General features: G+C 36.0%; 1 protein-coding gene across 1 annotated transcript in view; it reads right to left on the minus strand.

Annotated features, from left to right (window-relative positions):
* Positions 1–8,850, minus strand: part of DEUP1 (deuterosome assembly protein 1) — a 74,249-nt gene extending 65,399 nt beyond the window's left edge. The window contains 3 exon segments of the mRNA XM_065882674.1: positions 94–228; positions 7,192–7,287; positions 8,689–8,850. Coding sequence (XP_065738746.1) covers positions 94–228; positions 7,192–7,287; positions 8,689–8,826 — 369 coding nt within the window. The 5' untranslated portion in view covers positions 8,827–8,850.
* Positions 8,851–17,103: the final 8,253 nt, after the last annotated feature.

Below are 17,103 nucleotides of genomic sequence, written 5' to 3' on the forward strand. Positions count from 1 at the left end.
TGTCATTGTGTACACTAGAGACAAATAGCCCTCAACAGCAACAACAAAAACCCATCTCAATACACAGGGAGAAACTAAGAAAATATAGCTCACCTCTAATTTCTGGTTCAAATTGCTCAGTTCAAAGGGTATTTCTTCTTTGACGTGTGGTACTTCTTTTTGTCGAAATTTATTTTGTTTCATCTGGTGTAATCTCAGTTTTTCAAAGCTATTAGTTAGTTTGGAGAACTGTAAATAATACAGAATGATAACATTTTACTATTGGTTATTTCTAACTCGATTTCACGATAGTTCTTTTCTTGTGTACCTCTTTCAAAATTTAAGTCACGATTAGCAAATGCAGTAAAGCTTAAATGTTCCAATTAGTGAAGATAGAACTAGTTATTAAAACTAAATTATTGAAGTTGAACGCAATTCAGCTTTCATGTAAATTTGGAACTTCATTAACTGCCCAGTTAAACAGCGATTCACTTGATAAAATGTTTTGTTCAGTTTTGTCTTAACCATATGTAGCAAGGCTCAAAATTTAAAACAACCAAGTTTTTTTCTTATTTTTATTTAGTGACATCTTGTGTTGACGATTTTAATTTCAGTAACTCAATCTATAAAATAACCAACTTATACTCCATTTAAGAAAACTGAGGACTTAATTTAAAAGATACAAACAACATACACTTATTCATGTTGATATAAGTTTAAATAAAATTAAATATCAAGCTTGATATGATCTTTTTCTTACCAGTAATTCTTGTTATAACTTAGACTCTGTATTATTTTTTTTCTTGCTTCTACTTTCAAGTAATTGATTATAAGTGTCATGGTCTATCAACATCTGTTGATAGGAAATTTCTAAATAACAAGATTTTTTGTTTTTTTTTTTATCTTGAAATAAGTATAGATTCAGAGGAAGTTGCAAAGATATTACAGAGGGGTTCTGGGTCCTCTTCATCCAGTTTCCCCAAATATTTACATCTTATTGAACTATATAGTACAGTATCAAACCCAGGAAATTTATGTCGGTACAATATGTGCATGAGTGTATCAATAGTTCATTCCTTTTAATTGCTCAGTATTATTCCATGGTATGGATGTAACCACAGTTTGTTTGACCATTCACGTATTGAGACCTTTTTGGTTGCTCCCAGTTTTTGACTATTATAAGTAAATCTGTGACAATTGTGTCTACTTTATCTGACAGTAATGTAGTCATTGCTGCTTCCTTTTTCCTTCTCACATTGTTTTTAAAATTGATATATAATTCACCTACTATAAAATTCACCCTTTAGAGTATATATTTCATTGGTTTCTAGTATATTCATAGTTGTATAACTATCACACTATCTAATTTCAGAGTATTTTCATCACCTCCGTTAGAAACCCTATATCTATTAACAGTGACTACACATTTCCTCCTTCCCCAAGGCCTGGCAACAACTAATCTACTTTCTGTTTCTATAGATTTGCCTATTCTGATCATTTCATATTAATGGAGTCATACAACATGTAGTCTTTTGTGTCTGGTTTCTTTCACTTAGCATAATGTTTTCAAGGTTCATCCATGTTGTAGCATGTATCAACATTTCATTCCTTTTAATGGCTGAATAATATTTCATTGCATGGATATACCACATTTTGTTTATCAATTGATGGACATTTGGATTGTTTCCACTTTTTGGATATTATGGAAAAATGCTGCTATGAACATCTGTGTACAAGTTTTTGTGTGGATATATGTTTTAATTTCTCTTGGGTATATACCTAGGAGTAGAATAGCTGGGTCATATGGAAACTCTAAGTTTAACTTTTTAAGGAACTGCCAAACAGTTTTCCAAAGTGGCTGCACCATTTTTCATTTCCAGTGGTAATGTATAGGGTTCCGATTTCTCCATATCCTCACCAACATTTGCTGTTATCTATCATTTGGTTATAGCTATCAGCAGGTGTGAAGGGGTATCTCATTATGGTTTTGATTTGCATTTCCCTAATGACTAATGATGTTCAGCACTTTTTCATGTGCTTATTGGTCATTTATATATCTCCTTTATAGAAACGCCTATTTATACCTATGCCCATTTTAAAATTTGGTCTTCTTTTTATTGTTGACTAGTAAGAGTTTTTTTCTTTTAATTCTGGACACTAGTCCCTTATCAAATATATGATTTGCAAATGTTTTCTCCCATTTTGTCGGTTGTCTTTTCACTTTCTTTTGGTGTGCTCTGAAGCACAAAGGTTTTTAAAATTTTCATGAAATCAAGTTTACCTAATTTTTCTTGTGCTTTTGGTGCCAAATCTAAGAAACTATTGCCTAATCCGAAATCATGAGGATTTACTCCTATGTTTTCTTCTAAGAGTTTTACAGATTTAGTTTTTATATTTAGGTCTTTGATCCATTTTGAGTTAATTTTTTTCTATGGTAAGGGTTGAACTTAATTCTTTTTCATGTGGATATCCAGCTGTCCTGTCACTGTTGAAAAGACTATTTTTTCTCCATTGAATTATTTTGGCACCACTTCTGCTTTCTGTTGATTAATATTTGTAGGGTACATATTTTTCTATTTTTTTTGTTTTTTCTATTTTTTACTTTCAATTTACATATGTAGTTATATTTGAAGTGAGTTTCTGGAACACAGCATATAATTTGGTCATTTTAAAAATTTACTCTGTAAATCTCTATCTTTTAACACGTGTATTTAGACCATTTTCATTTAATGTAATTATTATTATGTTAGGGTTTAAGCCCGACATTTTTTTGTTTTCTGTTTGTTATCCAGGTTTTGTTTTCTCTGTTTTAGCTTTCCTGACTTCCTCTGGGTTCTTTGAACATTATTTAGAATTCCATTTTGATTTATCTATAGTATTTTTGAATGTATTTCTCTGTATAGCATTTTTAGTTATTGCTCTAGGTGTAATATTATAGATACATAGCTTATTACAATCTACTGGTGTCAACATTTTACCAGTTCAAGTGAAGTGCAGCATCTTAGTTCTCTTTATTTCCCTTTGCCATGACCCATTTCTAACATTATTGTCTTTAAGAAATTTCTCAATATACATTAAGAATCACTTTAGACACTGTTATAATTTTTGCTTCAGCTGTCAAACAATTTATCAATAGAAAACTCAAGAGAAGTAAAGTCTATTGCATTTACCCATGTTTTCACTTTTTCCATTTTTTTTCTTCCTTCCTGATGTCTCAAAAGTCTTTATCATTTCCTTTCTACCAAGAGAACTTCCTTTGGCTATCCTTTTAGGGCAGATCTATTACTGACAAAATCTCTTAGTTTTCCTTCATTTGAGAATTTCTCAATTTCCTCTTGATTCTTAAGGATATTTTCTCTGAACATGGAATTCTGGGTTGACACTTTTTCTCTTTCAGCAATTGAAAAACATTCCACTTCCTTCTGGCCTCCGTGGTCTCTGATAAGAAATCCATTATCTGAATTGGTTTTTCTATATAGGCAAAGTGTTATTTCTCTCTTCCTGTTTCCAAGACTTTGTCTTAGTTTTCAGAACTTTGACCATGATGTGTCTTGGTGTAGATTTGTTTGGATTTATCATATTTGAGTGTCACACAGCCTCTTGAATCTTTTGCCAGGTTTTGAAACTTTTCAGTCATTACTTCTTTGAATACTTTTTCAGTCCTACCCTTTTTTCTCCTCTTTTCTGGGACTCTGATGATACAAGTTTTCAACCTCTTGTAATAATACTACAGGTCCTTGAGGTTCATTTTCTTTTAGTCTGTTTTCTCTCTGTTGTTCAGATTGGGTAATTTCTATTTTGCTATATTCAGGTTCACTGATTATGTCCTCTGTCCTCTCCATTCTGCTTTTGAGCCTATCCATTGAATTTTTTTAGTTTGGTTATTGTATTTTTCAGTTATAAAATTTCTAACTGCTTGCTCTTTAGTTTTATTTCTTTGCTAAAACGTTCTAATTTAATTTGTTTCAGGGATGTTTGTAATTGCTCACTGAAGCATTTTTATAATAGCTGCTTTAAACTCCTTGTCAGATAATTCTAACACCTATATCAACTCAGTGTTGGTGTCTCTTGATTTCCTATTCTCATTCAAGTTGAGATCTTCCTTGTCTTTGGCGTGATGAGCGATTTTTTAACTGAGGCCAGTTTTGGGTATTGTGTTACATGACTCTGGATTTTATTTAAATATTGTGTTTTAGCAGTCCTTTTCTGACAACATCCCAGTAGGGAAGAATAGAATGCTGCCTCGTTGCTGTCAGCTGGCAGGGAAAGTCCAGGTCTTAACTTGGCCTCAGCTGGTAACTGGGAGGAGGTATTCCTCATTACTGCTGAGTGGGAGTGAGAGTTCAGGCTCCCCACATTTTCCACTGACAACACTTTGATTGGAGGGGCATAGGTGCCTTGTTACTGCTTCTCACACGGCCTTCAATGATGCTGTAGTGAGGGGCATAGCCCTGTTACTATGGAGAGGTGGTGAATGTCCTGACTCCTCATTAGGCTTCCTTGGATACCATTCCAGAGAAGAGGAGGAGGGCTGCCTCATCACCACCAGATGGGCAGAGAAGTCCAGGCTCTCCACATGGTCTCCACTGACACCATGGGCTGGGGAGGGCCTTGTTGACACCCTGTGGTGATGAAACTCCTGGATTTCCACTCAGTCTTCTCTGATTCCATCCAGGTTGGGGCCTGAGCTACCTCATTATAGATAGTAAGGGTGGAACTGAGGCTGTCCACTCAGTCTCTGCCAGTGAAGTGGGTTTGCAGCCATAGTCTTATTCTGTGGCCTTTGGCTAGTGTCAAGCAGTTATTATCTAAAAGTGTTTAATCTTGGTAGGTTGTCTTTTCTTCTGGTTTTTCAGTTGTAGGCAACAGGCTTTCCTTGGGGCTCTTTTTGTTTGATTGTGTCCACTGGAGTGTCTGGGTTGCTGGCTTCTCTGTTATCCAGTCTGGGATATAAGAGGTAAAAAGAAATTCCAGGAACTCATCACCATGTTGTTCTTTGGATCCCAAGGTCCTAGTTGGTCTGTCTTTCCTCTCCACTTCTCAGAGTCTTCTTATTGTTTTATAAATAATGCCCAGGATTTCTAGTTCCATTTAGCAGGAAGAATAGGGGAAAGTACATTGACTCCATCTTTCCAGAAGTAGAAATCTCAAATATATATATAATTATAGTTTTATAATGGTTAGAAGGAAAAGAAAATATCCCATTTTATAAAAGGAAGCAATTTCTACAAGAAAATTTTGACAGAGTTGAGTTTTTTAAGACAGAGTATGGTAAAATGTACCCTTAAGAAATTTTAGGAAAATAAGGTTGTAAAGAAATGAGGAATTTCAAAGAAAGAAGCAGTAGAGTGAGCCAGCAGCAACAAAAGCATGTTTGCCACAAGATATCATTTTCTGGTTAGAGAAATGACATAATACTAGTTATTATGCAAACCAAGTCATATACATAGTACTTTTCTTTTTCTCTCTTTTTCCCTCCTTTCCTCTTCCTTCTCTTCTGCCTTCTCCCCCCAACTCTCTCCTTTCTTTTCTTTTAACCAGAGAAGAAAAGAGAGGCAGAAAACTGCAGCGGAAGCATATGGCTGTTCTCTCAACAACAATGTAGTGTTTCCAAAGTGTATTCTATGAAATACCTGTTTATGGTGTTTACACTGTAGCTGTGCTATGGTGTTAGTTGGTTTTAGTTTAAAAAACAAAAGGGTTCCATGGTCAAATATGTTTGAAAAATGATGGATTAAAAAGGCTAAATGGATGTTTTTAAAGCAAGACTTCTCACAGCCTGTAATATGCCACTATGCACTGTGAATGTCCAGGAGAAGAGGAAGAGTAAATAGCATTTCCTAAGCTTTCAGTGTTAGTACACAGAACAAATTTTTGTGAAAATTGCCGTAAAGACATTTGTTGGCTAGCTGGCAGTTGAGTAATAAAATAGAGCTGCAAAGCATCAAATGGCAAGGATTCATATATTAAATGACTGCTCAGTGCCTGTAAACAAGCCCAAAACTTTTTACCAACAGACATGAAAAAAAAAAATCCAGAAATTAAAGATCTGGTAAGCTGCAGCTGAACTCGTTAAATATAATTTAGAGATGGTACTTAACTTGTATCTAGATTTCTGTATTTTTTCAAACTTATTCCAGGTTGTGATCTCTTTGTTTATACTGAAAAATTATAGTGATTCAGTATTTATGTTGCTATGTTAGAGCTTCATCTTTATAGAAAAAGTAAGGTTGATTGACTTAAGTGTTAAATGCTTAGAGTCTTAACTAGGAAAACCCATATAAAGTTTCATAATTCAAGCTACCATCTAGCAGCAGCTATTTAAATTGCAGGCAAAATATCTAGGTAGACTTAAGAGCTAGTCTTGTAAGATCATACCCATTAAGTGGAATCAAATGCTTCATATTCCTATTGTAATGGCTGATCACCTCCCTAAAAAGGTACATAAGGAGAAACTTTAACTTCTTTGGGCTCCTTTAACTATATTATCATCTGTGAAATCTCTGCACTCCAGAGAAAGCTGGTTATAAAGTAAAATTCATAATCAAACCATATTTCCCATTGATTAATTTACTAAGTGAAGCAAGGATACAGTACCTATGAGACCTGAGATGCTCAGATGCTTATTGCCCTATGTGTCACCTGTGGGAAGAAAGAGAAGACTTTTTGCTTCCTAGCACAGTGGGGAGTATAATATAGGGATAAATCAGAAAGAAATCAGTATCCCTCTCATCATATATGCAGAAGCCCTCTCATTTATGAAACAGCCCTACTAGTAATAAAGCAATAAAGACCAGTTTTGTTCTTTCAAATATCTATTTCATAATAGCAAACCTCCATATTTTAAATTGCCATAGAAGAAAGGACACCCCTATTAGGAAGTAGTGACTACAAAAGATAATACTTTGTTTTTGTTGTTCACAAAGCTAATTATCATGATATAATTAATCTACTAATCACTTGATAAATAGAAAGCCATTGGTCTAGCACTGTGCTAAGAGTTAAAGGGATACAGAGCTGACAATCTAATAAAAGAGACAAAATCAATACACATAAAACAATGAAAGACAGGGCCAAACATATAACCTGTAGTTGAAATACTGGAACTTTTGCTTGTACTAAAAATAATTCATTTTAACAAAATTAACACAATTTTATAGGTCAAAACATATACCAAAACATATAATATTAAATTGTAATAAGTTTCCTTACTTGAGCTCTTAGGGTTTGTAGTTGTCCTTCGTAATTCTGAGTCATTGCTAAGTTACATTTTTCCAAACTGTCCAACTTCTGTCTAAGTAACCCCACCTGAATTAAGAATAAAATTTAATTTTTCTAAATTTTGCCTGACAAAATCAGAAAATATACAAAAGAGGAGTACAGTTCAAATAAAACTGCTGTACCAAACCAAGAATAAATATTTGTACTGTGGTTCTTAGAATAGTTATTAATAATTAAATTCACAAAAACCAAATGTAGCTAGCACTATTCCACTGGGTACACATTAAGACAGTATGGTATGGATGTTTGACAAAAGATCCTTCTCACCGGCACATTCTAAAGCAAGATTTAAAATTTACTTCACATTATCTTTTTGGGAGGCTTATGTCATCGTTCCTGGGGCAGAACCTCTGCAGACACACTTCAGCCTTTATTTTAGGTGCTACTACCTTCAATGGGAGCTCTGTTTTAGTGGTGTTGTGGAATAATTGTTACATTTTTATAAGAACTAACAAATTAAAAAGAAAAAGAAAAATGTCTAAGAGGAGTTCTTAGGGATTTGGCTTACAGAATTTGTCTGCTTAAAAAGTAGGCGAGGCCCCTGTTCACACATCTGTATTGTGACAGGTACAAAAGTGAGAAAGTAGTCCCTTCCATATGCCAGGTCTTATGACCTGCCTCTATTGATAACTAACTAGGCCAAACATTAACTTAGTTAACCATGACAAAAAACTAAGTTCCATTGAGAGGCCACTAGAGTTAGAAAAACGGCCACTGAACAAGTTGACTTGATGTTTTAGTTATTAGCATGTGATCAGTAAACATGTTTCTTATGCCTCACCCCAAAGAAAAATTCACAGACATGAAAGTCCACATCAGGTGAAGCGTATGCCTTTCCTGAACTCCTCTGCAGGCCCGAGAGCACTCAGACCTCCTTCTACCATCACCAGCTTGGCCACAAGCACCTTCACCGGGGCCCAGGGCATTCCTCCCAAGTGGGCGCCCAGGTAGACACACACTCCCTTCACCAAACTGTTTTCTCTCTTGTTATGCAATCAAGGCTTTACCTTTTACTTCTTTTAGGAAAGATTTTTCTAGCAGATGAGAAAAGGCAAATGCTCCTGAACTCTGCCTCATCCAAAGGCACAGCTTTGTTGACTACTTTGTTTCTACAGCAGCAAAAGCACGGACATCTTTGCTTGCAAACAGCATTTACTTCACATACGTATTGAATGTTTGTTCACTTCCCTAGAGGACATTGACTAGACTCTATTTCTGTCTGCATTGGCAAATTACTACCGGTTTAAGCTCTGCTTGCCGCTTATTTGATAGAATACACGTAGCACACTGTGACAGAATTTCAAGCTATGAATGCTATTGCTGATGCCTGATAAAAAGTATGTGTAATGAAAAATATATTCGGACAGGACAAATACTATTTATAACAGTCTGAGGAATTAACAATTTATTAACACATCTATGCAGTACCTCTTGACCTTTCTGTTCTAAACAAGTTTGTGCACTTGCCAACTCTTGATCCCGAAGATCTAATCGTGTCTCCAGAGCCCGCATCTTCCTTTCCCAATCCAGTTTTTTGTTGTTTACCATGATGTCAATTTGTTCCATTAATTCCTTAAGCTCAGCCTCACAAGGAGAAACTCTGGCAATTGTAGAAAAGTAAAATACATTTAAAAAGAGTGAAATGTGAGAACAAGAAAAATTATGATCTTGCTTTGAATAGCTTGATCGTTATTTCCTCAAATTGTTCAATTATTTAAATAGGAAGAATTCCGAAAACCAGAGGTTAACGTTTTAAATTAAAACTAAAAGCTAATTTCAGAGCTAACAGTGTACATACTTTTCAAAGGCATTTTAAAAAGTACAGTTGCTGCCATAATATAATGCAATATATTGATAGTCACTGCCTGCATTTCTCTTATGTACTGGTGGTAATGCATGGATCTCCCTGGCCCAAAAGTTTTGACTTAGACAAGGGAGTCCTAAAATGAAAAAAATATTGTGTGGATTACATCAAAAATAAGGTCACAATAAAGAAAGTTAGTTTAAAAATAATAAATTAATTAATTTTAGAGTGGGCTAATTCAAAGGAAAATTCTAATTATGAAAAATGATTCCATGCTCTTACATGTAAATATACATATACCTATGTGCCTATCGTAAGTTGAGGAGGTTTGACGGCAGGTCAGCTGGGGCTTCAATTGTGCCTGCCAGGGAGAGAGGAACAAGCCCAGGCTAGGTAGGCCCAGATTCAAATGTACTATCTGGGCTACACTGCTGCTCCTTCGGGAGAGAAACTTGGTGTGATCTGGCTGGTGGTATCTCTTCGGAAGGAATCTAAGTAGGCAGGTGTGGGCAGAGTAATGTAAGATTTTAGACAACGGGGATATTATTAGTCAGAAAAGTGGTAATATTTTGAGTCTAGGAAGGTCTACTGTGTTTGAAACAAGACGCTTGATGATAACTAGAATTACAGAGACCGAGAGTAGGAGAGATTGCTAAGTGCTTCCAGGGCAGGGTTCTCCTTCATAGAAGCTGAAGCATTCTGCAAGGACCTGGTATAAATCCAGTCATTCAGCCTGGATAAGTAGGTAGATGTTGAGACCTCAGACTTCAGCTTAAAGAACACACAAATGTCCAGATGAGAAAAGCAAGTTACTTCAGTATCCATTCAGTGGTGCTAATAGGGCTTCCAATATATTTGCCTAGCTGGGAGGAAGGCAGGAGAGGCAGGTGTAAAAGACATCATTTCCTCCATTTAGTTGCACCAAATCAGAATTTTAGGGCTAATTAAGGATCATTTAGCATTTTTAAAAAACTGAAGCCCAGAGACATCAAGGTCACACATTAATTAATGGAAGAGACAGAACTAGATCTTAGACGGCTGCTTCCCGTCTTAATTAAGCTCCTTCCTGTATACCACACAGCAAAAGACATGATGTTTTGCATAAGAACTTGTTTGAAAAATGTAGTACAAATTAGCTCTGTTGCAATAGGTTTAGAAATAGGTATTTGAACTCAAAGAACTCAGAATTTCCAGAATCCCTTTCTCAAGTACCCAGAGTCATCCTGAACAAGAGATGTCCCTTTGATTGGCTTATTCAACAGCAGATTCACCAGTTTTGACACCACAGAGGTTTTAAGTACAAAATGCCATTCTTAAGTCTTCTAACATTCCTGGGCTAAGGCCCAAAGGCTCTCAATTTTTACTTAAAACCTAAAACAAGTCTGAGGAAAGGAAATACTAGTTCCTCTATAAAAAACTTGATTGGATTTTGGTTGGAGTTCTGATGTGGGGAAAAACAACAGAACGAAAAGAATGGTTTTCACACCATTTTTATTTCATAACAACATGTATCACCCTTTACTGTAAATACATTTTGTCTATTTTTTTCTGCTGGTGTAAGCTCTGAAAGATAAAGGACTACATCAGTCTTGTTCATCACCATCTCCCCAAGGCTTAGCACAGTGCTCCAGCACATAGCAGATGCTCAATAAATCTCTGAAGAGTCAACAAATGAGTTTTTTCCATTACTATCTCCTTGGCATATAGGAATGTACTATGCTAATAGAATTAAAATATAGGCCTAAAGTAGAGTGTGGCATAATATGAGCTACTCAATCAGTATTGTTAAATAAGTGAACAAAGTGTTTATTTCCTGGTTATGACTATGATATGCAAAAGTAAGAATATTAGACTTCAAGGTGGAAGGGCTTTTACAAGTCATCTAGTCCAACTACCCATTCAGTGTTTGCATACCTTCCATAAATGTTTCTGGAGAGAATCATCTATCATAACCCACTGATCAGATTCAGCAAATCTAGGACAGAGCCCAGATTCTGCATTAGTAACAAAGGTATCAAGTACATGCCACTTGGTGCATGCCAAAGTTTGTGATCTATTTTGTAATATCACTGCCAAGAGGTCACCCAGCCTAGGTCTGAACTTTTCCTTTAGCAGGTAACCACTGTCTGAGATTGCATCTAAACAGAAGTGGGTTTTTAAAAGTTCTTTCTTATACTGAAGAACTTTTTCATCCACTGGTCCTAATTTGATCCATTGTAACCATTGATAACAAATGCCTTTTCAACACTGTAGACTATAAAATACTTGAATACAGTTATCAATATGCTGAATACAGTTATCAGTGTACCTCCAGATTCTCCCTGAGTCTTCTCAATGTTCAATATTTGAGACTGAACATACTAACAGACAATGCCAGAATATACGGTAATGGATTCTGACCCAAAACCTTTGCAGCAACAGTCCTAGAATGGTCAAGACTTGGTCAATGACTGACAGCTTCCCCAATTTTGCCTCCACTTCCAACTCAGGACCAACCAGAGAAAGGCAAATACGTTCCCCAAACCAATCACATAGGAGGCCCTGCTTCTAACCATCCTGCCTCTAGCTTCCCCATGTCGACGGCCTAGGGCTGAGGCATACCTGAAGCCTTCTGGTTTTTCACTGTTAAGCCTTCCCACTCTCCTGCCTGTCTTTGAGTCTGCCAAATGCAAGTGATAGCTGACTCCCTTTTTATAGAAATCTTTGAATAAATAGCCTTCATTTGTTCTTATTGGGTGGTCTTTGTTTATTTTCACAAGTTATCTTTATTTCCTTCAATTGCTTGTAGAGATTTTTTTTTCTCTACCATTCACTACCTAGTATACTGTCTAGGAAATACTACATGCTTAATATACAGTTGTTGAACTGTGTATTGGTTGAAGAAATGAATGACTATTTTAAGATTTTCAGAACCTTCATAATCCTGATGGCTCTCCTCTGAACAAGTTCCTTCCTGTTTGTCGATTTCCTCCTTGAAATGTATTGTTCAGAACTTTAACATGGTACCCAAGGTATGGTCTAATTAGCTCAGAGAGGGACTCTCACATCCTTTGTTTTAGGTGATACATACTTTCATTCAAGCAGATGAAGATCACCTCAGCTTTGAATTTGGGAGGGGGAAGGGTAAAGCAGTGATATCATATGACTTTTAAGGAGTTTTTTCTTGCTAAACACGCTTTTTCCTTTTCATGAATGCTATGAGTAGAGCCACCTACTCACTATCTTGTGATTGTTTCATTTTGGGGGATGCTCCAAGGGCAGGGATTTATATTTATTTTCATTACATTTCAGTGTTACAGTTTCAGCCTCGATGTAGGTTGTCATCACTGATTCTTTAAGGAAGCAAACATTCACAGGTGACTTCTCCCCACTGTGAGAGGAACTAGGAAGATAGAGACACAAGACCAACTGCCTGTGTGTAGGAAGACTTGCAAGGCAGGCAGGTACAGTAACAGATTGATGAATACATACAGTTCTTTTGGGAACAGAAAGGAGGGGCCCGAATACCCCTTGGGTATTGGACAGCGTGGACTATCACAGAAGACTTCCTGAAAGAGGTAACACCTGAGCATATATTTTGTGATCCTGGTACTGTCAGAGAATATATTCACTATACCTCCCAATTTTGTGTCAGCAGCAGATTTGATAAGCATTACTTGTTTTACATATACAGTTTTTTTTCATACAAGTGATTGTTAAATGTCATAAAGGACAGGAGACAGGACAGAGCCCTCTGGCCTTCCATTATCAAGCCCTTCAGGGTCACAGTGATCTGTTGATTATTTCTTTTATTATAATCAGATGTTAATCCACTTAATTAACCTTACTTTTTTTCCCCACAAAATATGTGGTGAAAAGCCCTATAAAATATGCCAAAGCCCAAGTACATCTCTGTCTATATGTTCTCTGATGTACCAGCATATTTGCACATTGAAGCAAGGCTGGTCTAGCATGCAGTGGTCCAGGTGCATCCACGCTGAGTCCTGGTGGCCACTGCTTTCTCTTCTGGATGCTCACAAACCACTGATAATCTTTACCAGAGTCTTACCTAAGATTTAGTCAAACACACTTTTATATCAAATTCAGCTTTTGGTCATATTTAATACTCCCTTTTGAAAGTCAATGGTCTAATCTTGTAGTATATTTTCCCTTCTTCAGTTTCTCAGAGATAATTAATAGTAGTTCAGCTGTCTCAGTATCAATATCTGTTCCTAAATCTAGTGAACTTTAAAATAAAATACAAAAGGCTTAGTTTAGCCTCCTCCATAACTGGACAGTACATTATTTATATTTGTATTTCTTCCTTTAGTCAAATGCTGACTAACACTATGCTAATTACTTTCCTGTACTTCCTGTCATGAAGCCTCATAACATCCCATAAAGTAGACCTTATTATTCCAAGTTTAGAAAAGTTGACTGAGGAGCTAAAAAAGAAAAAAAAAATTCTCCGAATCTTTCAGCATTGGAGACTGGTTGGATTGTGCTGGATAACACTACTTAAGACATGTAAACCCCCGCCCTAACTATTGGGTTTACCCTTGGGAGCAATTCACAAGAGAAAGATCCTGAGGTCAGGACAGCAGTCTGAATGCATTAAGCCAGAAAGGAGGGGGCACATTGAGACTTGCAGGGTAACATATCAGTCTGGGGATCCTAGAGTTAAAATATCAGGACATCATCATTTGGAGATGAAGAGAGAACAAACTAGAAAGCTGGTGATGTAAATGGAGGCAGTAGTGGCAAGTGTGTTGGGAAAGGGCAGGGGAATGGAATGTGGAGAGAGTCATTCAGAGTAAAAGGGGCTAGAGTAAGATACATGTAATATATGTCACCCCAAAGTCCTTTAACAATGGGCTTAGGTGCTGATTCTTTTTTTGTGTGTGTGTGATAGGCAGGCCTCTCACTGTTGTGGCCTCTCCCGTTGCAGAGCACAGGCTCCGGACGCGCAGGCTCAGCGGCCATGGCTCATGGGCCCAGCCACTCCACGGCATGTGGGCTCTTCCCAGACTGGGGCACGAACCCATGTCCCCTGCATAGGCAGGCGGACTCTCAACCACTGCATCACCAGGGAAGCCCAGGTGCTGATTCTTAAAAGGCAGATCTTCATCAGACAGATAACTATGGTGACCATATGATTTGTTATCCAACCCAGGACAATTTTAAAAGTGAAAGGGGCACTAATGTTAATTATTCCAGGACAACAGGTATAAACAGTGGCTGTTCTCGGCAAACTGAAATGTAGGGTCAGTCTATACATCACCAGTCTGGAAAACAGAAGAGGATAACAGGTCTATTTTAAAAAAAAAAAAAGAGTGAGTTCAGTTTAGGACATGAGAGGTGTCTGACAGAAATGGATCTTCACCTTGGGAGAGAGAAGAGGGGCTTTGCCTTAAAAAACAAATATAGAAGTCATCACGGAGAAAGGGGAGGGAGAGAGGAAGGGAAGCAGGGAGAAAAAATAAAGAGGACACTATTTCATGCAACATGGACAAGCCTAAGAAAATGAGTTTCCAAAAGGCTGATGAGCAATCTTATCAGGTCTTACCTTTTTCAAAATATTCTAATAAAACTCATTTTAAAAATGTATTAACATACTATCTGTCTTAGTTATATTACTATTATTTAGTTCTACTAAATGTATAGTGACACAATGTATTCAAAGTGGTGAAAGAAAAAAATTTTCAACCAAGACTATTCTAACCAGCAAAAGTTATCATTCAGAAAAGATATAAAGAATTTTCCAGAAAAGCAAAAGCTAAAGGAGTTCATCACCACTAAATTGGCCTGACAGGAAATGTTAAAGGAACTTCTTGAAGCTGAAAAGAAAGGGCACTGATTAATAACAAAAACACATATGAAAGAATAAATCTCACTGGAAAGGTAAATATATAGTAAAGGTAGTGAGTTAATCACTTATAAAGCTAGTAAGAAAATTCAAAAACAGGTAGTAAAAATAACTATGATTACAACAATTAAGGGATATACAAGATGAAAAGATGTAAAATGTGACATCAAAAACATTAAATGCAGCAAGGGGAAGAGTAAGAATGTTGAGCTTTACAATGGTATCAAACTTAAGTTATTATCAACTTTATATCAACTGTTATAGATAGCAATTGTTACATGTAAACCTCATGGTAACCACAAAGCAACAACCTATAGTAAATACCCAAAAGACAAAGGAATATAAGCATACCACTAAAAAAAGTCATCAAATCACAAAGGAAGAGAGCAAGAGAAGAAGAAAGGAACAGAGAGGAACTGTAAAAACAGCTAGAAAACAATTAACAAAGTGGCAGTAAGTGCACAGCTATCAATAATTACTTTAGGGATTTTCCTGGTGGTCCAGTGGGTAAGACTCCACACTCTGAACACAGGGGCCTGGATTCCATCCCTGGTCAGGGAACTAAATCCCACATGCATGCCACAACTAAGAGTTCACATGCTGCAACTAAGAGTCCGCACGCCACAACTAAGAAGTCCACATGCCGCAACTAAGAAGCCCTCATGCCACAACTAAGAGTCTGAATGTCACAGCTAAGAAGTCCACATGCCACAACTGAGACCCAGCACAGGCAAAATGAATAAATAATAAATAAAAATAATTTTTAAAATTGAAAAAAATAATTACTTTAAATGTAAATGGACTAAATTCTCCAATCAAAAGACACAGAGTGGCTGAACAGATAAGAAAATAAGGCCCATCTATATGCTGCCTACAAGACGCTCATTTAGGATGTAAGAACACACATAGACTGAAAGTGAAGGGATGGAAAAAGATATCTCATACAAATGGAAACTGAAAAAAAAGTTGGAGTAGCTATACTTTTATCAGACAAAATAGACTTTAAAACAAAAACTGTAACAGAGACAAAAAAGGGCATTGTATAATGATAAAGAAGTCAATCCAACAAGAAGATATAACATTTGTAAATATTTACACACCCAACATAGGAGCACCTAAATATATAAAGCAAATATTAACAGACCTAAAGGGAGAAATAGACAGCAATACACTAATAGTAGGACACTATAATACTCCACTTACATTAATGGATAGATCATCCAGACAGATAATCAATTAAAAAACATCAGCCTTTAAACAACACATTAGACCAGATGGACTTAGTAGATATTTATAAAATACTCTATCCAAAAGCAACAAAAACACAGTCTTCTCAAGTGTACATGGATCATATGTTAGGTCACAAAACAAGTCTTACTAAATTTAAAAGGACTGAAGTCATATCAAGCAACTTTTCTGACCACAGTGTTATGAAACTAGAAATTTATTATACAAGAAAACTGGAAAATTCACAAATGTGTGGATATTAAACAACATGCTACTGAATAACCAAAGGTTCAAAGAATAAATAAAAAGAGATAGTAAAAAAATACCTTGAGACAAATAAAAATGGGTATGTAACATACAAAATTTATGGAATGCAGCAAAAGTAGTCCTAAGAGGGAAGTTTTAGCTATAAATACCTACCTCAAGAAAAAAAAAAGTCTCAAATAAACAATCTAACTTTACACCTCAAGGAACTAGAAAAAGAACAAACAAAACCCAAAGTTAGTAGAAGGAAGGAAATAAAAAGATTAGAGCAGAAGTAAGTGAAATAGAGATTAAAAAGACAATAAAAAAAGATCAGTGAAACTAAGCTGGTTCTGTGAAAAAGATAAATAAAATTGACAAACCTCTAGCTAGACTCACCAAGAAAAAAAGAGAGGACTCAAAACCAGAAATGAAAGAGGAGATATTATAACTGATACCACAGAAATAAACAGATAAGAGACTACTATGAAAAATTATACACTAACAAATTGGACAATCTGGAAGAAATGGATAAACTCCTAGAAATATACAATCTACCAAGACTGAATCATAATGAAATAAAAAATCTAAACAGACTGACTGCTAGTAAAGAGATTGAATCAGTAATCAAAAACCTCTCAATAAACAAAAGTCCAGAACCAGATAGCTTCACTGGTGAATTTTACCAAACATTCAAAGAATTAATACCAATCCTTTTCAAACT

Source organism: Phocoena phocoena, chromosome 8, assembly GCF_963924675.1.
Source record: "Phocoena phocoena chromosome 8, mPhoPho1.1, whole genome shotgun sequence".
Lineage (NCBI taxonomy): Eukaryota > Metazoa > Chordata > Mammalia > Artiodactyla > Phocoenidae > Phocoena > Phocoena phocoena.